Consider the following 22357-nt stretch of genomic DNA (forward strand, 5'->3'; position numbering starts at 1 on the left):
AAAACTATGAACATAAATAGCTCCTATTAATGCCTAATTGATGCTCTATATTATTTACAATAATATGTATTCTCCATTAGGTTAAGTAACATATAGTACAGAAAGCACACACTACTGGAGAGCTGGTTGAACAAGTTTCTCAACCTATAGTCGGAGAAGACAATCACCTATTTCTCCATCTCTGCCAGTTCAACATGTTACGTGTTTGTGCAAAGCTCACTGTATGACAACAAGACAAACGTCCTGTAGTGGACACAGGTACAAACCAGTAAGTGCCATTGATTGTCTTCACAATTATGGGACAGCAACATACCAGGCTGCCTCAGTTTGCCTGGATATTGCTTATTTGAGCACTAAAAAAATGGAAAACGGTCAGGGAAAATATGCCAAAGAGGATGAGTGTGGTAGTGTAGGAAGGCTAGGCACTGAATAAAAAAGGCAGGTTATGTACACCAGGGCATTGTTAACGTGCCACACGAGTCAGTGAACAGAAGGCCGTAGGAAAGGGCTCTGTGATTCCACTGGTGGTGTGTGATGGCCTAGAAATGGGTGTAGTTGGGTGGTAGTAGATTGTGAAGACCTCAGTGAATGGCAAGTGGTGATTAATAACTAGAGATGTAACTAGATTTATTGAAGTTAGTGGGTCAGGAGAAATGAAGGGGGATTTCTTTACCTCTGGTGCCTGTGAAGAAAAGACTTCTGGAAGGTTCGTTCCGTATTGAGTGTCTATCATCTGTTATTCCTGTCACCAGCATCTATAAGTGTAAACAGAGACCAATCAAATGTAACAATACACAAATAAATGCAAAGACCCACTAAAGCCTGGAGAGTGCACTTGCTCAGAAAGCAAGAGAAGGCACTGTTATCAAGAACAGTTTGTGGAAGGGCGCAGCATATAGGGAATAAGTGACTTTAATAATTATAAGAATGGGATTGAAAAACAAAAATATACAATCCTAAATTTAACAGCCAGGTCATAGGAGCATGTACACAGGTGCAAACATTCTATACACTAGCTAGATAACTGGAGATCTAAGACTGAAATGCATGTTCTACCCACGGGGGTAGACCAGAAACCTGCCTTGGAAGGAGCAATACTTATTGTCACAGCCCTCCGTTAGCGATTGACATGCTGAGGACAGTACTACTTGAGTTATTCATTGGTGCTTCTCTCCATGTGTTTTCATTCCCCTGTACTTAAAGCTCCTAAAATGAGGAAACCAAGAAGAACCAAAATTAGAATTGTTGCTGAACCTTCTGCAAAGGAGAAATTCATCAGATTATACCAGTGAAGCCTAGGAAAGCGAGAGAAGAGTCAAAGACAGACTTGGGGAACTAAAAAATCATGATGCAACTGAGGAATACAGGGACCTGGATGTGCTAATGCCCCTGATGTCTGGACCTGCAAAGATGTGATGATCCTTGCTGGTCCATAGTGAAGGCTTATGGTGAAGAACTATAGAGATGCTCTTTTGTATCAGTGCTTAAGACCCAGGATCTCCATATATCCCTGATGAAGCAGGAGCTGAAGGAATGACTGAAATGGACTTTGATTTAGTACTGGAGCTTGAAACAGGAGATAAGTTAAAATATGAATAGAGATTATAACATCACATGTGCTTCATTGGCTTCTTAAGCATTACAGGTTTATCTACTTGGTTTCACTAAACAAGGCTCATTTTGAAAATTGTTGGTGTTGCTACAGAGCTAAAATTAAGTCCTTTCAAAGTAAAAGTCTCTTATTTCAAGCCTCAGCACTAAACGAAAGTAGCCTCAAGCTACTGTCATACATGAGGCTCACTGAATTCTCAAGACCATTGCTCCAGGTCACACAACAGGGAATGAATCACAGCTTAATGGCAGTTATAATTAAGGACCTAGATTAGCTCCAAAATAGTCTTACTGTACAGAGGCCACTGGGATAGTTATAAATAAAAAAGACCTTTACATATTTTATCTGAATGTTTGTTTCTATATATATAAAATGTATTCTTAAATTTACTCAAGTGTAGTGAACTCTAAATCCCAGTTAGATATTTTTTAAATATACATTGAGAATGTTAGTAGTTGATTATGATTAGCCCTTAATATATCCAGCCTTTAGGAAAATTATTAATATCTGTTTTCTATTTTAGTATTAAAATATTAATACTGTTTTCTGTTTTAATTGTTGGACACAGGCATTTTTTCTAGAGAATGGACATGGTTGCATCAGGCATTCTGGAGTATCTAGAACTTGCTATACTAAGGAGTCAAGTCCTTTGCATAGGGTGTGACTGAACATGAGCATGGCATGCTCGATGGCTTAAGGGTACGTGGGAACAAACATTTTAGGATATCAACTGTTTTGTTGTGAGCTATGTGGAGTGGGGCCTAGTGTGACTGACCAACCTACTCCTGTTTGTCTTCGTTGGAAGTACATGTCTATTGCAATAGGGAGACTGAGTAGTCAGAGAAACTCCATCCCCTGAGTGTTCTAAGGTCAAGCTGTGTGTGTGAGCTGCAACAATAGAAGAGTGGTTTTCTGAAAGCAAAGATGGACCTTCCTGTGCGATACACAGAGCCAGTTAAGATGAAGGATGCCAAGGGCCAGTGAAGGTTAGGGTGCTTTCTCATGAGGAAAATCAGTAACAAAAGCAAGAACTTGGTAGTTTATGATAACTTAGTATAAAATGGTATGAAATGAAGGACTTACACACCATGTGTCAAAGTGCTGGAAAGGAGGATATGTATGGGATTCGTTCCCTGAAGGAAAATGTGGATTTACACTATAATAATTTGATTTGAAAGTGAAAAAATGGAAGTGCAATTTCATTTTAGGTCACAGGATAGTTAGGCTGCCCAAATTATAAAGGTATTCAATTATCTTTTTAAAGGTATACAATTGTCCATACCAATGATGCTGCTATTTGTGTATGTATAGCTAGAATTAAACATGAATTTATTGTGTGCATGCATTAAATGTATTTGTTTCATTTTCCACTGTGACAAACACCCCTATTTTCTAGTTCTTCTTTTCCTTTTGCCATACACTCACCCTCCAGTAACTTCAATTTTCTTCTCAGTTCATGTCCATATGATAATTATAGGCTTTTGATTTCTGCTTCTCTGAACTTGTACTCTATACAGATATACAGAGAAATCATTTAAAATGTCATGCTATATGTTAAAACTTCTGGACTGTGTTTTCGCATAGAAAGTTTTAGATTTAAGTTTTAGCACTGAGTCAAGATAGGAAAAATGTCACATTACTTGTCTCTCCCAAAATGCCTTTTAATTTGTATACTGAGAATGATAATCTTAAGAAAGGTTGTAGGAGTCTAAAAAGAGAAAAATGTCCATTCTTTTACATTGTACTCTACTAGATTCACTACTATGTGTAGATACACAAAGATAATCATTACTTTTATAATGATTCAAAATTTCATGTTATATATTTTAAAAGACTGAGAGTATAAAACTATAGCTTCAGAAATAAATACTTGTCTAATATGAAACAGCAATTAAAATAACTCAAAATAAAAATGTATTTAGCAAAATACACAGGTTTAGGAATAAGTGGTGATTTGTATAACTGCATAAATTAATCCTAATCTTTTAATATTCATTAGATTCCTAACCAGAGCCAACAACCACTAATCTATAGTTTTCCCTGACCGTCATAACATTTTCAATTTATCTTAAGTTGCTGGTTTACAGCAAAATTTATGGATATTCCCGCTGGGATCCTCAAATTTTTAATTTGTTTACATAATTTGGCCCTTTTCCAGACTTATGTGAGCAGTAACCAATCCAATGATAAACAGGCGGAAATGTCTTTGAATAGAATTCCTTTACCATAGGGTCATACATACCTCCATTCAGTAAGGCCAGCAACCGAATTCCTGAAGGGGACAGTTCAAGAATAGTTTTTAAAAACTCAGGTTGGATTAAAGAAAATTAATTTCTGTTCAAACAGGAAAAGAAAAGGGAACCATGAACTTTGCAGGGTCTTGAAAACACACACAGGATGAGGGGTGGGGTGAGGCAGGTATTCAAACCACTGAAAGCTAGTAAAACTAAAAGCATTTTGTTATTCGTGTGCACTGAAGAGCTGAGTGCAACCAAGTTAAGGACTTCAATGTAAAGACTGGATAAAGAAAAAAAAAGTGAAGAAATGCCTGATTGTACCAGCCATCAGCAGAACAAAAAAGAATAATAGATCAAAAATAATAGAACAAAAAGAATAATAGAATAAAAGAATAATAGATCCAAACAGCAAAGTTCAAGAAACCTCTTTCAGTCAACTTACCAGCTATATGACAGCCATATCCCAAAAACGAGTCTATGATAATGTCTAGATGACTTTCTGTCATGACGGTGATGACTTTCTCCATGACTCTCTCTGATGACTATCCTTGATAACTGTGTAGATGACTCCCTGTGATGACTATCTAGATGACTCTCTCTGGTGACTATCTTTAGTAACTGTCTAGATGACTCCCTGTGATGACTATCTAGATGACTCTCTCTGGTGACTATCTTTGGTAACTGTCTAGATGACTCTCTCTGGTGACTATCCTTGATAACTGTCTAGGTGACTCCCTGTGATGACTATCTGGATGACTCTCTCTGGTGACTATCTTTGGTAACTGTCTAGATGACTCCCTGTGATGACTATCTAGATGACTGACCTTTGGAAACACAAGACTGGTTCCATACAGACTCTTCGGTCATGTTTTTATTTGAGTAAAACAATCACTAAAATTGCATTTTGGATGCTTCTGCCTCTAAGCTCATCTTACAAAATTTAAAATAAAAGACTGTATCATACATGTAAATCATATTCAGAAACCCCAAGTAAAGAACAAGATCTTCCTATTTGTGGTGCAATTTGCAAAAACCTGTTTTTTTTTGTTTTTTTTTTTATCATTTCCAGCATATGGTAATCACAGGTCCTCCATTGCTGTATCTGGATTTTCAGAATTGCCACATTACAAGGTAGATCCAGACCGACTTCACAGAAATCCTGAAAGGATTACTAAGGTTAAATAAGAAGAGAAAACTGAGTTAGGCCTCATCATTGCTGCTAAATAGACCCTGATGTTTTAATAACTCTTTGGATTATTTGATAGAATACTCAAGTGGAGAGTTTTACATATGTATTTGAGCTAGGTAATAGCACTTATTGCCATTACAAGATAAGGAAACCAAGGCACATTTTAAGAGACTAATTCATAATCAAACAAGAAATAAGTGGAATCAATGATAATAAAATGTCTTTATCTGGCCTCAGAGCATGTATTTCTACCATACACAGTAAAGCATGTGTAAGGTAGAAGAGAGCTAGGCGGGAAAAACTAAACTGAATGCTGGGAGGAAGAAGTAGGAGTAAAGAGAAGCCATGTAGCTGCTTCTGAGACAGATGTGCTGAAACTTTGTTGGTAGGCCACAACCTCCTGGTGATGCAAGATTAATGGAGATGGGTCAAATTAAGATGTAAGAGTTAGCAAATAAGAAGCTAGAGCTAATGGGCCAAGGAGTGATTTAAATAATACAGTTTCTGTGTGATTAGTTCAGGTCTGAGCTGACAAGCAGCCGGGAACCAACATGTCACCCTCCACCAGCTATATTTCCTGAAGTCATTAGTTGCCTTTCCAGAGGCAACACATAATAGTAAATTAAATCAGCCCCTTGAGTTTCAGGAAGTTTTAAAGCAGATGGCACATTGCATTTATTTTATGTTTATAGATTCAACAAATTATTAAATTATATATATATATATATATATATATATAGAGAGAGAGAGAGAGAGAGAGAGAGAGAGAGAGAGAGAGAATTTTTGAGACAGGGTTTCTCCATAGCTTTTTGGCTCCTGTCCTGGAACTAGCTCTTGTAGATCAGACTGGCCTTGAACTCAGAGATCCGCCTGCCTCTGCCTCCCAAGTGCTGGGATTAAAGGCATGTGCACCACCACTGCCCGGCATAATAATATATATTTTTAAGCATCTATTTTCTTTTTAAAAGCATTTATTCTATATATGTGGCAAATTATTATCACTTAACTAGTCTATAAATTTACTGAATCATGGCATTTGCTACTGAAATTAGACAGCATAGTTTACTTAACTGTGTGAGAAAAAAATGAGATATTTAGTAAACTAGAATAATTTCCATCACTTTAAGAGTAACCCCATAAGGTTTTGGGTGGATGGAAGACATAAGGTTTTGGCTGCTGGGCTGTGGGTGCCACTACGATGAACACATATGTGGTGGAGAGTTGGGAAGACTAGAGCATGTGGTAGAGGGAGAGCAAGTGGACCTGAGTGGTTTATGCACTGTGGAGACAGGTAGAAATAGAGGCACAACTTTGAGGAGCAGGCTGATGTGGGAGGCCATGGTGATATCAGGCAGGCTGCCACCTGTTGCCATCAGTGGCCATTTCAGTGTTTGTGGTCTGGGTTGGTGCCTGAGGCTATGTTGATGTCTGGCTGTGTGCTGCCACCAAGGGCCATATCTGGATCCCTGGTTCTAGCTCATGTCTGTGGCCCATGCTACCATGAAAGTCCATACAGATGTCCATGGTCTGGGCTGCTGACTGAAACCATGTTGACGTTCAAACATGCTGAGATAGCCCACACCTTGCCAGTTGCAGGAGAACTTTCAGGGTCTGAGGGTTTACAGCTCCCAACATTCATGGAGTAGCATAGACAGGCAGTAATATGAACCTGGGGAAATGAGTCCCACCCTTGTTGGGGGGGTAGGGTAGGGGAGACCCAGGCTAACCAGCTCAGCTACCATCCAGGACCAGATCCAGAACCTTGAGTTGACCCATCCCAACCTACCCTTTTGATGAGCTGCTGGAACTCATGAAGGGACAGGTCCTGTGGAACCATAGCAACAGGATCTCTACAACTTGGAGAAACATCAAGCTATGTGAGAGAAGTCTTGGTGAGGGTCGAGGACCGATAGTATAGCAGTAACCAGAGGCCTTGAACCAGACCAATGACTCATTGCAAAGAACATTTTCAAGTAGAGCTGTTTGGATAAAAGGGCACACAGCCTGACCCACTGCAGCTTCCGATGCCATTGGGAGGAACAAATATGTGATGGAGAAGGGGGAAGACAGAGTAGAGGGATGGTGAAACACGGTAGAACAGTGGTATGGGAGGAGGCTGGGACTGATAGAGGATTAGGTCATTGCCAAGAAGAATTGGAGGTTTTATTTTTAATTTTTAAATTTTTTTTTGGTGTGGAGGTTACAAGGGTGGAGGGTGGATAGAGAGGACTGGTAAATGAGTGGGAATGAGGTGCATGAATCAAATAACAACGTTTAAAATTTTTTAAATGCTGTACAATTAGTTTCAGAATTCAAAGTATGAAATTTACATATTTTATGTAATGGGGTTATTATTTAATTTTCATGCAGTGATTACCATAATTTTTAAAAATTGGATGAAATATGTAGCGATGATGAATTGTCATGGAAATGAACTTTCCTATTAAAGTCATGCAGAATGCCTGAGATAATTGCACAGGCCTTTATAGAATTCAGGATGTGACTCTTCAGCAGATGGTTACATTTGTAAGTGGTGGGGAATGGAAGAAGACTTGATGCATGAGGAAGGTCTTGAGTGAATATGTGCTGTTGACATATTATAAGAGTTGCTGCCATCATGGCGTCACCTCATAGCAATAGCAAACCTAACGAGGACACCTGCAGAGATTGCTATTACTATGACTAGCTAAACCTGTTCCCTAGTTTAGCTTACCATAATAACCCGTCTCCTTGTTCTGCTGTACTAAAGAACCCTGCTGCTCCCTTCAGCTCCATACGGTAAACATGCTGAGCTTCCAGGGCATCTGAAACTCCAGACTATAAATCCTATCTTTTCTGTGTGTCCCTGGATCTCTCTTTTCTTCATTCCTTCACTGCCCCAATCAGGTCCATCCATGCAACTGTGATGGACATGGAAAAAAAGTCACCTCTTAAGTGGAACATTTTAATGTAAAATGTACTGCTTACCATTGTAAGTCACCAATCCCATTGCTCAGTTTTGAATTCTTAAAATGAATCACTTTTAAATCTCATTTAACTAAGTAGTATGAATATTTCAAAATTTTCCTACAACTAGAAGCAGTTTCAGCATAATCACTATTTTTAAGGGATTTTGGAAAATAAAGTCATAATGGACAGTTTACCAAAGTAATTAAGTTGAAAATGGTGATAAAAAGGTGAAGTTACTTCACATTCTTTTTAACAAACAATTTAAAATAAAACAATTGACCCTTATATGTAGGTCACCAAGTCGCATTCCCCTTAACTTGCTAAGGCTGGACGGTGGTGAAACTCATCCAGCCAGACAGCCAGAGGAATCCCTCTCCTGCCTCTCCTGCCTCTTCTCGCTTCTCAGTGCTCAGCACAGGATCTTCTCATATCTCCAGTGGTTCCTCTCAATATCCTTGCCAGGGACTGCTGCCACGTTAAGGCACTGAGCTTAAACTGATTCCAGTCTTCCCAAGGAAAACCTTTCTCTCCTTACAACACAGCCTTGAAACCTTGAGCAAGTTTCTGAAGATCCTTGAGTCCTAATTTCTTCATGTAAACAATGCCAGCTGGGCATTCCTTTTACATCTTCATGTATGGAACACTAATTTATACCCTGGGCGAGTGCCTGCCCCTCTCAGCCTCTGTACTCTGGAACAATCTGTGCTGACTGACACAGCTCTCCATAGAGCACTCTGGCTAACACGTGGATGTGCTGAGTTGTGCTGTGTGGTGTTAACGCCACTAACTTTCTTTTTTTAAGCCTTGCTCCATCGTCCTCCTGCCCTACGAGGGCAGTCCTTTGACTTTCAAAGCCAGTCCTTTCCACCGACTTCCATGAGCTGAAGACTGACCTCTTTGCATGAGTTTTCACCCACAGCTGGCCACATCGACATGGACGTTGACGTCCTAACCAAATCCGCACATTTCTCTCATATTTTCACCCTTGTGAGTTTGAGTCAACTGATTTATATTTCCTAATATAGAGAACAAATGATGAGTTTACGAATCTATATCCACATTTACAATCAATAAGCCCATTTCATTTTGGAAGAAGATCTGCAATATCTAATCCATACCCATTATTTTCTACTCTCTATTATTTAAATGTAAAGCATAAACTCTGATACAATATTAGTATTTGAGATCTCATCTACCATTCAAATGTAACAGATTAACCTGATGCTATATTGAAATTCAAATAATGCAGAAGAATTCATTTAAAAAATATATATATATATACACACATATACACCTGTATGCATTTCTATAGAGGAATTCATTTAAGATGTTATTGGAGACATTTCAGAAAGTAGATATTTTTATTGACAATCATGAACAAACACATTTCATGCAGCTCATCTTGTAAGTCCTTCATGCAGTGTAAGTCCCAGAATATTCTGACTTAATATATATAAATAAAATGAATTTATATATAGAATAAAATGGCATTTTAATGACTTATACATATAAAATTTTTAAACTCAACATAAAGGAAAATATCAAGAGTTAATATGCATGACCAGTAAAAACTGGAAGAATAAAATATTGACTTTGCAAGGCCACACTTCTTGCATAAAGTATAATAAACTCCACGGCTCAGGCTACTCTGCCTTCCAGAAGACCACAGCCAGGGATGGGCACAAGCAACTCAACCTTCATGAAGTTCTTCAGACTTTCCTAAACCTAACCTAGAGAAAGTTGAGTCTCTAAAATAACATCAAATAACATCTCATAAGCCAAATAAAAAACACAAAATAAAAAAAAAATGATAGGAGAGTGAAAAGCAATTCCAGGCTCTTTACAGATTAGGAACAATAGGTGAGAAAGGTGAGGAAAACAAGACATTCTGTTTCTTGTTTATACCCAATATTTCCAAGTCTTTGCTTTTTCTTTTGTGATGTTGCTATAACCACACTAAGCAGGTGTTTTCTCACTGAGCCAATTTCCCGGCTCCCTTCTTTTTTTATAAGGCGCGATGAATTCCAAAACAAGGTAAAAAGGTATACTATCACATACTGAGGGGGCAATTTTATAATTAAGAATAATTCTGAAGCTTATTCATGATCTCCATCATATTGTGACCAGTCTGCTAATTAACATAGCTCTAAGATAATAGCTAAGCTGTCTAAATTCTCATCCCGTGAGGGAAAGCGTACCTTACCATTTCAATTGAACTCCTTTGTAGTAGTAAACAGGTTCTTCACATAAAGGCAGTATTTTTCATTTATTTTATGGTAGAAGCCATTTATATTTGGCACACAAATTCCATGGACATGAGCACTAACCCATTTTTACAACCTAACCATCACATCCTGTCATCTGGGAACATCTAATTCAGGAAAGAGAAAAGAGTAAAATAAGTCCTCTCTATCCCGGAACTGTCAGCTCTATGTAGTGACAAGATAAAGAAAACAACTGAAATTCTCTTCCAGGCACAAGGAAGAGAAATGAGGTGGGAGGCAGGCATAGGAGAGTCTAGGGACGTGTCTTTGGAAGCTTGTAGATGACTGTCGTCTGTGCTCTTTAAGCCAGCAGGAGCTGACCAGCGAGGGCAGAACTTCTTTCTTTAACTAAGGCAGCTATGATGGAGGCACCTTGTTGGAAACTCTCTTGTAGTTTCTGCTCATCCTAGAAAAAAAAGACAAACAATAATATACAAATTAAAAGCAGAACACAAGGATTTCAAAAATAACTATGATTAACACCTTTTTAAAAAGAGAATTAGATCAAAATGCTGATAAAAACAGAAAATGGAAATTTGCAAAATACCCTTTATACCAAAAAATATTTTACAGGGACAAAATACAGTGCTGAAATTAAGAATTGATTAAGCTGGGTTGGCATAAGATTGAAGCTGTGTTGGCAGAGCAGAAGCCAGTGTTAGTGACCCTAAAGATAAATAAGAGCAGTATATGAGGTGAAACACACAGAAAAAAATGGTAATGCTATATTTTAATATCATGTAGAATTATTATCATTATATTTTCATTATCTATTTATACTCCCTCCCTCTGACCACAAGAAAACACATATGGACCATTTAGGAAACCACAAAATAGCATCCCTAGAAGAGAATTCAGGAAAGAGAAAAGAGTAAAATAAGTCCTCTCTATCCCCAAACTGTCAGCTCTATGTAGTGTGGCCAAATGTAACTCTCATATTGTGGCCATGGGGCACACAAGCAGGAGGGCCCAGAGTACAGCAACAGCAGCCAGTTCTGAGATGTTGGCTTGCAAAGGCGAAAGCGCAGGATGAGAGAAATGAGCTAAATGTCTGGAGTGGATAAGAATGGTTTTTGATAATCAAACATGAGGACTGGTCTGACAGACATGTACCAGTGTTATACGCCGGGTCATAAGGAGGCGAATACAGTCTACTTCCCATACTAAAAAGTAAAGGAAAAACAACCCAAGTTGAACTCATCAGCAGTTCTCTCTATAAATGCGAGAACAATAATTCTAGGGCTACAGAGATGGCCAGAAGTTCAGAGAGCATACTGCTCTTTCACAAGCGTCCCCTTCTCAGGCCCCACAGCGGTCTCCTGTAACTCCAACGGCAGGGGTCTGCTGTACTCTTCTGACCTCCATGGGCACTGCCTGCACACACACATCCCCACAGAGATAAACACCTATACACATGCTTAAGAGTTAAAGAAATGTCCAATGCTGCACACGAGTGTTTGCATCAACTGTTACAACACAGTTGGTGGACTGGACTACGTGAGTTGTACTCAGGGCTACGAATGCTCTATGGTCTCTAACAGCATGCACTCCAACCCAGTCGCAATCACTGCAGGGCTCCCATTTGGTCTGCTGCCCTGTTCACTGGTACAGTACTCTAAGATTTTTTTTTTTTTTACTTAAAACTATTCTCTTGCAAAATAGTAAAAACCTAACATTTATTTGCCAATTCAGCATTTACTCTTTTCTATCTTCAGCTATACCTATAGCATGGCAAAGGTAAAAACTCAGCAGCAAAGGGAAGCAAGTGGCTCCAGTGTTTCCACTGGAGGAGAGAATATTAGTTGTCCAATAGAGCCATGTGAGTATGACACATCTGAGACGGGTCAACTTGACTACATCTGGAATTAACCAAGAGTCGAATGACGGGGACATCTGTGAGCGATTTTTCTTCTGAATTAGATCATTTGAAATTGGAAGTCCCACTTCTAATCCAGATCTTTGAGGTGGGAAGATCTACCTTTAATCTGGGTCACACTTTCTGCTGACAGTTTATATAAAGACCACAAACAGAAGTGCTTTCTCTCCGGCATTAGAGTAAACTTATTTGGGATTCCAGTAGATACTGAAGAGTAGCTCATACATCCAACCTCAGCTGGGGACCGAACAACTATGGGATTCTCAAGCTTTCCTTTGGTAGACAGCCACTGTTGGATTAGCTGGCGTCTGTGGGATTCTCAAGCTTTCCTTTGGTAGACAGCCACTGTTGGATTAGCTGGCGTCTGTGAGCCACTATTAAAAATTCCCTTTTATATACCATAATCTGTAAGTTCTCTTTCTCAAGAGAACCAAGACAATCCAAGAGATTTATGGCAAGTCTTTATTTTTTGTGCTTTGCTGTATTTAAAAAGATTTAATCACAAACTTATTTTAGGATTCTCATAAGCAATACAAATTACATTTATTTGCAAGGAGCTTTACATTTAAATTGAATTTGCATCTTGTAAAATCAATAATTTAGAATTTTCTCTAAATTTTCAGACAACATTAATGTCTACACATATCTCCAATTTACGAAGAAAATGTTTTGTTAGGAAAATCCAGCCTTCTTTAAGAGACTGCCAAAAGAACATTAATAATTTAGCAAGCTTGAGCTTTCTATTGACCTAAGTCAATAGAATATTAAGCAATATATTGTGGCAGTCAAGCTAGAATAATCAAGTTTGTGCTTAGCTTGACTCGGTGCATAACAATTGCTCAATGACATACTGAGAGCTTCACTGTCAGATTTTGAAAGTGTTAGGAATAATAATAAAGGAACCACATGAAATACTAGTTTTTATGTTCTATATCCTTAAACTACAATTCTGAGCATCAGAATCTACCATGAGTTTTACCTAGGAAACTTTGTTCATTTACTTTTCCACCACCTACAATTTCAAGGCTGAGTTGAAATATACCATGCTTGTACAAAGGTTGAGTTCATGAACACGCAGGCACAAGTTCTGATCACCACTGTCTTTTTCTCATCCAAATTATAGTTTATCTTTGAAGTTTTAAAAATTTACAATAAAAATTATTTCTTACTTCCATCCAACCCCTCACATAGCTCCCTTTACTCCCTCTCAAATTCATGGTCTCTTTAATTATTATTGATAGACACATATGTATCTATATGCATTTTGCATATGTATGTGCATAAATACATAAATACAACCTGCTGTTTCCTGTTACTTGCATGTATGTGATTTCAGGGCTGATCACTTATTTTTGGATAATTGCTGTGGTCCGAAGGATTATGCAATGAGACTTCGGCTGACAAATCAGGTCAACCCACCAGAAATATGCATTCTGACGGAGGCAAGCTTAGATGCAAGGCATTGGGAGCAGTGCTTTCTGAATAGTGGTTGTTTCTGCTCTGAGTCCCTTGTGAAGCCATAGCTCTCCCCTCTATAGTGGGACTTATCCCAAGAGCTAATCAATTATTGGGCAAAATTTTTCCATGTACTGGTATATTGGGTGACTTTTCCCACACTGTGGGACCACCGTGAGAAAGTTACTAACACAGTCAAAAAACCTTTGTTGCCACAGTCAAATCTCTGCACCATTCCCTGAGATAAACTTAGAAGCCAGCTCTCCACAATTATCTTTATGGCAGGACATTTGGCCAGAAGAAGAGTCTTGCAAATAGATCCCATTTGGGACCTTCATAGATCGGCACTAGGAGGAAAGTGTGTCATATCTGTGTCTGCACAGATGAGGAGGACCGGGAGTTCTGAACTCGCCTGCAGCCACTATGGGAAAGTGCACACCAGCTCACCAGTTAACATGCTATAACCTTAACAGACAATTGACACCCTGCACTTACTCTTCCCTCAGTTTAGTGACACAAGATCTTAGTCTAGGAAATTAACTGTGTCTTAACCCTGAGAGATAATAGAAGAAAAAAACTATTGACCTTTAACCAGCTCTGGAGAAAGGTAACCCTTTTAACACAGGCACATACGAACAAATGCCGTCATTTGGCCCAGGCAGCTGGGAAGTGTCAGGCCTTGGATTTTGTACTATATAACCATAGATTTCTTTTTCTTCTAACTTCTTAGGGAGAGAGATGTAATTCTTAGATCTGAGAGGTTTCCTTCAGCCAGTTAACATTGGCAAAAGTGCTAATGCAAACTGTGCTCTTTGTGTCTCCTTCCACAGTTTGCGCCAGGACATGTTGTCTTTAGCAACAAAAATTACCCTCAACTTCTTAGAGGTAACCAAGGAGAAAAGCAACATCCTATATTGTTTTAGGAGTCTCTTGGATTGCCCTAACCAACAACGAGAAAGGAAGTTTCTCATGCATGGTACTAAGGTTCCTGTCATATAATCTATGACTCTTGGGGGAATCATTATCTCACCAAATGACTCACATCATTGAAAAATTATGTATGTATACACACACTTTTGTCTTCATTACTTTGCTATTGCTTTGACAAAACACTATGACCAAAACAGCTTATGAAAGAAAGTGTGTAATTGGCTTACAGTTTCAGGGGGTTATCGTTGATGAGGGCAGAGCAGATGCTTGGTATCAACTGCTAAGAGTTCATCTCTTGATCCAAAGGTAGCAGGTAATAAAGAGACATTGCCATGCATTTGCTTGTCATCATGAACTGTAACCCCCTCAAACTGTAAGCCAATTAAACAACGTGCCCTTTGGAAAAGGGTTTGGAAGACTCAAGCTGGATCTGACCTGCCCATCTCTTCTCTGAGGATTGGCCTTCAAAGTACTGGGAGGTGTTGTGCAAGCTAACAAGAGAGAGAGGAATTCAGCTATGATGTCTATAAACTAGAAACAACCACAACCAGCACAGAAAAATGACCACTAAAGGTGCAATAGTGGCTCTCATGTCTAATTGGACTTAGGCCTCTCTGAATAGGAGGGAAATTATACCTGGTAATAGAAACACAGTTAACTATCCAGGGCTAGTGATATCATGGAGAAAGTGTAAGAGCCAGAGAACAGGCAGTGTGCCGTGATATTGTATCTTCTAGAAATGACAGGAGAGCTGCATCTACGATACGTCAGCACTATGGCTGCCTCAATAAGACTACCAAATGACATGTTGATGTGTAAGGTGTACATCTCATGAGGTCCCAAAACCACAATGAGACACCTCCTCCAACAAGGCCACACCTCTTAATCATTCACATTTTCGCCTGCTAGGGACCAAGTATTAAAATATATAAGCCTATGAGGGACACCCTCATTCAAACCACCACACACTTACCCACAATTTGAAGTAAATATAAAATAATATGATTCGCTATGCCTTTTTCAAACCTCCTGAGTGTTATTTATCCCTCCTTCATGCCCCTTCTTCTGTAATAATCTGCATCGCCTATTACCAATTAAGTCTCACCTATTTTCTCCATATTTTCCTTCATATCACTTGTACCCTGTTCTTTGTAGCACTTACCCTCAAAAATCAGAACCATTATCTTTTCACCAGATAAAACAATATTCTAATTTTATTTCATAGCAGTTAAGTTTTGTGCGTAGAAGCATACACATTGCTTCAGCCTTATCCTATGTGTGAGATTGGTAGCTTGTTGACTTTTTTCATGCCCATCATATCTTTCACCTTCTGCAAAGTAGCAAAGTCTTGAGGCAGAAATTTTTATGAGACTTCTAAGCCTCTGGTGAGCTTTTTATAAAATATGTGATTCTTTAATGTCACCAAAATAATACCTCCCCAACTCATAACAGTTCTCTCTTTCCTTCTTCCCAAGTCCGCCTTGGCATTTAAAACAGGAAAAGCCCTTGTTCAAAAACTAAATTGCAAAGTGGCACTCAGAAAGCATATGAGCGAATGGCAGCATGGGACTTGTGTCCGCATCACTTTTCACACTCATTGTCCTGCATGATTCTGAACAAAGGCCATTTTTGGAGAAACTGCTTCCAGAGTACTTGAAGTAGAGGGTCTCATTAAGAAGTTGATTCCAAAACATTAACACTTGAAGAAGAGTATACATTTATGTTACAAGAATGAAGCATGTAGGCTTTTAGAATTCAGCTTCAAAGAATAGCAGGAAAGGCTATGAAGTCATTGTTCTCCCAATCTTTACAGACAACACAGAAGGAAATTTTTGAGATATTCATTCTCCATACACACACTCCTGAGGAATGCAATGAATTTTGCCGAGAACCATAAAGTTAAAATATATGAATATATATTTAGACTTCAGATGTCTCAGGAGATTTTAACATCCCTCCAGAAAAATAAACATTGTATTGTGTAGGGATAAGTCCCGCCCCTTAGGGGGCGTGTTCGCCTCGGGCTAATGTCTGCCTATAAATTTGGCAAGCAAGCTCCGAGCGCTTGCTTCTGCTTTCCTGGTCTCCGCGGGAACGGTGGTTCTGTAAGTCTATTTCTACATTAAAGCTATATATATATATATTTACACTCTGTCTGCATTCGTTTACGCCGCTACATTTTGGCGTCCAACGTCGGGCTATTTTGCCCCCGACTCAAGCGGGTAGCCGCTAGCTAACACAGCACCCTCCCGGGTGCTGTTTTTCAGTTCGTGACTCCGGCCCCAGTGCCGAGTCCGAGACACACTCGGCGACACAGGCCCATTCTGCCTGCCTTGGCTAAGTTTTGCAGCGGAACCCCACTGCCTGAATTAGCAGAAGCTCAAGTACTTGCGGTTTTGCAACAAAAGCTGCCACAGTGTCAGATTTGGTCTGTTACAAAGTGACTTGGCCGGTTGTGGTGGCGCACGCGGTAGGATTTGCTGAAGGAGGCAGAGGCAGGAGGATCACAAGTTTGAGGCCGGCCAGGCAGTGGTAGAGCACGCCTTTAATCCCAGCACTTGGGAAGCAGAGGCAGGCAGATCTCTGTGAGTTTGAGGCCTGCCAGGCCTTGGTAGTGCACGCCTTCAATCCCAGCACTTGGGAGGCAGAGACAGGCGGATCTCTGTGAGTTCAAGGCCAGCCTGGTCTACAAGAGCTAGTTCTAGGACAGGCTCCAAAAACACAGAGACCACCACTGTCAGGAACCGATCTTTGCAGGTAAAAAAATTTTCTTTTATAAATAAAATGTCTGAACACATTACTGTTCAAGAATTCAATGATTTTTTTAATTGTACCATGTGGGAGATTTTACAAGAGGTGTCTATCACCCCACATATATGGATCCTTCTGGGAGTCGTAGTTTTCATTGGCACCAAATGGTTTGATAATAGAAATATGATAAAGTCTTTACGAGACGAATCCAGGATTCTTAAGGTAGAGATTGAACGCTTAAAAACAATTGAGAATGACAACAATCTTCTCAAGAATCAGTTTGAAGTTCTCCAGGCTGATAACAATCTTATCAAGAATCAGTTTGAAGTTCTCCAGGCTGATAACAATCTTCTCAAGAATCAGGTTGAAGTTCTTCAGGCTGATGTTAAGGAGAAATTCATTAGTATGGAAGAGGGAACAGCTGATCTGGACCATAAGATTCAGTCCCTTTCTGTTGGAAAGGAAACATTAACTGAGAGAATCAAAACTGCTGAATGTGACAATCGGATTTTGTCTAAAGCTTATGACAGATTGACGGAAAGATTGTCAATACAAGAAGGCACGGTTTATGCCATAAAAATTATGTCCAAAGATGAGATGTTATCTCTAACGGACAAACTTCATACATTAGAATCCTCAATGAAGGCTTTGGAACATAATTCTGGACAGGAGTTTCAGACATTGCAGAAGGCAATGGTGAACAGAATTGAAAAGATTGAGGAATTTCTAAATTCTGATGAAGAAGAGCAAAGGGTAGAAAGGCAAATTTTAACTACATCTGTGGGTAAGTCTCTCCGGGACAATTTCCACAAAGCTCTACCTACAGCTCTACCTGCCTTTCCAGTAATAACAACAGAGAAGGTGATTGGTTCAAAAAACCCTAGGGTCATCAAGGAGGATACATGGGAGCCTGTGCGTATGAATGATCTCAAGGAAATAAAACAGGCTGTCATGACTTTTGGGATGCAAGCCTCTTTTGTTAAAGAGATGCTAAGATCTTGGGCCACGACAAGCAGAGCAACCCCCTCAGACTGGCTCCAGCTGAGCTCTGCGGTACTCGAGAGTGGACCGCAATTGAAATGGAAATGCTTATTCAGGCAAGAGGCTAGACTCTTAGAACAGCAGGAAAAAGCGAAGGGAATTGACATTTCCCTAGATCAAATTCTAGGTGAAGGGCCCTTTTCCGATCCTCAGGAACAAGCTAATTTGGATGAAAACACACTCTCCATGTGTACTACAGCAGCCTTAAGGGCTTGGGACAGGGTACAAGACCCAGGACAGAGAATGGAATCATTTGTCAGAGTTAAACAGGGTCAGAGAGAACCCTTTAGTGACTTTTTACAAAGATTAACTAAGGCTGTACAAATAGGAATATCTGACCCAGAAGCAAGACGTATAATGATTGAGTCTTTGGCTTATGAAAATGCAAATGTGGAATGCAAAAGGATTTTGGGTCCTTTAAAGCTCAGATCAGCGCCGTTGGAAGAATGGGTCTTGCATACACTCAATGTTGATACATTTGATTATGGCACTGAAGCATGGGTAGAAGAAGCAATTTCCAATGGTAAAAGGAGACACCAGAATACCAAATGTTTTAATTGTGGAAAAATGGGTCATATTAAAAGGAATTGTAAACAACGGGTTTTCAGAAATAATAATAATAATAATAATAATAATAATGCATCTTTCAGAAATAATAATAATAATGCATCTTCTAGAAATAACAGAAATAGGAGGACTCAGCCTTCAGGTTTATGTAGAAGATGTGGAAAGGGCAGACATTGGACGAATGAATGCAGGTCTACAAGAGATAGACAAGGCAACCTGATACAGCCGGGAAACGTGAGAGGGGGGGCCTCACAGGCCCCCATGGCAAACATGGTTCAGTCATATCCAGTTTCTGCAGAGAACGTGCCTCATCAGGACAATTAGGAAGCCCCATGCCTACTGTTACAAGCAATAATGATCAGAAAGATAAGTTACGTGTGTTTTGGCAAACTTCTATAAATGATCAAAGACCTAAACTGAGAGTGTGTGTAAATGGCATTTTTATTACTGGCCTGCTGGACACAGGTGCTGATGTAAGTATCATTACCCCAGAATCTTGGCATCCGTATTGGCCTCTTCAAAATGTAAATGTTCAGCTCCTGGGAATTGGAACCCTATCTCGAGTAAGGCAGAGCACGAGATGGGTTGAATGTATAGGGCCAGAGGGACAAATAGGAAAATTAAAGCCATATGTAGCCAATATCGCAATGAATTTATGGGGTCGTGACCTATTACAACAATGGAATACTGAAATTAACATTCCTGCTAAATCTAGAGCCTATATTTCTGAGAATAATATTAAAAGATATTACAAACTGAGAAAACCGGCCATTCGGGCTGTAAAAGAACAAGCAATTGATGTCCCTTCAGAGATACCAACAGCCTTGCCTCTAAAATGGTTGACTGAGAAACCAATATGGACAAAGCAATGGCCTTTAGCTGAGGAAAAGTTACAGGCTTTAGAACAGCTGGTACAAGAACAATTAGATGCTGGACATATAGAAGAATCTACCAGCCCTTGGAATTCTCCTGTATTTGTGGTTAAGAAAAAATCAGGTAAATGGAGAATGGTGACAGATCTCAGGGCCATCAACAAGGTTATTCAACCTATGGGCCCTCTGCAATCTGGAATTCCTTTGCCCTCTTTATTACCAAAAGGATGGCCTCTCATAGTTATTGATTTAAAGGATTGTTTTTTCACTATACCTTTGCAAAAAGAAGATAGAGAAAAATTTGCCTTCACAGTGCCTAGTTATAACAATTCTCAACCTTCGAGGAGGTACCACTGGACCGTTCTCCCCCAGGGTATGTTAAATAGCCCCTCCCTGTGCCAATATTTTGTGAACCAACCATTGCAAATAATACGCAAGAAATTTCCCAAATCTATAGTATACCATTACATGGACGACATCTTGTTATCCGATTCAAACATGGATACCTTGAACAGACTGTTTGAAGAAATAAAGATACTTTTACCTAAATGGGGATTGCAATTAGCTCCTGAAAAGATTCAGAAGGGAGATTCTGTTAATTATTTAGGTTATAAAATAGGTTTGCAAAAAATTAAGACACAAAAAGCACAAATTAGGAGAGATCGCCTACGGACTCTTAATGACTTTCAAAGACTGTTAGGAGACATTTCCAGTCTACGACCAGCTATTGGAATAACACCTGATTTAATAATTCATTTGAACAAAACCTTGGATGGTGATAAAGATTTAAACAGTCCCAGAGAATTAACAGCTGAAGCAGAAAAGGAACTGACAATGATTGAGGAAAAATTACAACAGGCACATGTGGACAGGGTGAATCCAGAGCTCGATTGTATTCTCGTCATACTACCATCAAAAATTTCTCCTACAGGAATTTTAATGCAGAGAGATGATATTATTTTGGAATGGATCTTTTTACCACATAAACCAAGTAAGAAACTGAAAACTTATGTGGAAAAAGTCTCTGAGTTAATTATAAAAGGCAAGCTGAGACTTCGTCAACTAGCAGGCATAGACCCAGCAGAAATTATAGTGCCTTTCACTGCTGATGAACTAAAGAAATTATGGGAAGATAATGAACCATGGCAAAGAGCTTGTGCTAATTTTTTGGGAGACATTAATAACAACTATCCAAAAAGCAAGCGGCTTAACTTCATAAAGAGAACTTCTTGGATTCTTCCTCGAATCGTCCGTGATGCTCCAATAACTGGAGCCCGTACATTCTATACTGATGCCAATAAATCAGGGAAGGCAGGTTACAAATCAGAAGACTTGGATAAGGTGGAACAAAGTCCGTATAATTCTGTCCAGAAGGCGGAATTATATGCCATTCTTATGGTGCTAAGGGATTTTAAAGAACCTATTAATATAGTTACAGATTCACAATACGCAGAAAGAGTTATTTTACATATTGAAACTGCTGAATTTATACCTGATGATACTGAACTAACCTCATTGTTCCTCCAGGTTCAAGATTTGATCAGGAACAGGCTTTGCCCTATGTACATAACACACATCCGATCCCATACGGGTCTGCCAGGTCCTCTAGCACAAGGTAATGCAGAAATTGATCAATTATTGATTGGTAGTGTGCTACAAGCCTCTGAATTTCATAAAAAACATCATGTTAATAGCAAAGGTTTGAAGAAAGAGTTTTCAATTACATGGCAACAAGCTAAGGAGATTGTAAAGAAATGCCCTACTTGCTCTTTCTATAACCAAACGCCACTGCCTGCAGGGGCTAATCCAAAGGGCACCCAAAGGAATGAAATCTGGCAGATGGATGTGTTCCACTTTGCAGAATTTGGCAAATTAAAATATGTACACCACACCATAGACACGTATTCAGGTTTTCAATGGGCTACTGCCCTGAGCTCAGAAAAGGCTGATTCAGTAATCACACATTTATTGGAAGTTATGGCCATCATGGGTATACCTGCGCAAATAAAGACAGATAATGGTCCAGCATATGTATCTAAGAAAATGAAATGCTTTTTTGATTATTATAATATAAAACACATTACAGGTATACCAAATAATCCTACAGGTCAGGCAGTTATAGAAAGATCAAATCGTACTATAAAGGATATGCTGAACAAACAGAAAGGGACTGAAAATACCCCCAGAAATAGATTACATAATGCTTTACTAACCTTGAATTTTCTTAACGCTAATGAGAAAGGAACGACAGCAGCAGAAAGACATTGGATAATGGAAAAGTCTGCTGAACTAAATCAACCGATTTATTTCAAAGATGTGCTGACCTCTCAGTGGAAGCCAGGAGATGTGCTACGTTGGGGAAGGGGTTTTGCTCTTGTTTCCACAGGAGAAGAAAAATTGTGGATACCATCAAAATTAATAAAGTTTCGATTTGAAGAGGAGAAACCTCTTGGAAAGGAGAAATGACAACTCATCCACAACGATGATATTCATACAGGTGGTAAGAAAAACATATAGAATGGGGGCAGGGTTCTGTTCTTATCTCCACAGGAAAACACTCATCTTTGAGAAATTCAAGGGACCCTGGATGTTTGGATACTGACAGATGGAAAAA

General features: G+C 39.2%; 1 protein-coding gene across 5 annotated transcripts in view; it reads right to left on the minus strand.

Annotated features, from left to right (window-relative positions):
- Window positions 1–9331: 9331 nt before the first annotated feature.
- The window catches only part of Crppa (CDP-L-ribitol pyrophosphorylase A), a 260261-nt gene continuing 247235 nt past the window's right edge, over window positions 9332–22357 (minus strand). For all 5 annotated transcript variants that reach the window (XM_041658392.1, XM_041658390.1, XM_041658391.1 and 2 more), the window contains one exon: window positions 9332–10657. In XM_041658392.1, the coding sequence (XP_041514326.1) occupies window positions 10553–10657 (105 nt within the window). In that variant the 3' untranslated portion in view covers window positions 9332–10552. The remainder of the gene's footprint in view (window positions 10658–22357) is intronic.

The sequence above is a fragment of the Microtus oregoni genome, unplaced genomic scaffold, assembly GCF_018167655.1.
Source record: "Microtus oregoni isolate MIOR12 unplaced genomic scaffold, Mior012 000009F_ref0000495, whole genome shotgun sequence".
Classification (NCBI taxonomy): domain Eukaryota; kingdom Metazoa; phylum Chordata; class Mammalia; order Rodentia; family Cricetidae; genus Microtus; species Microtus oregoni.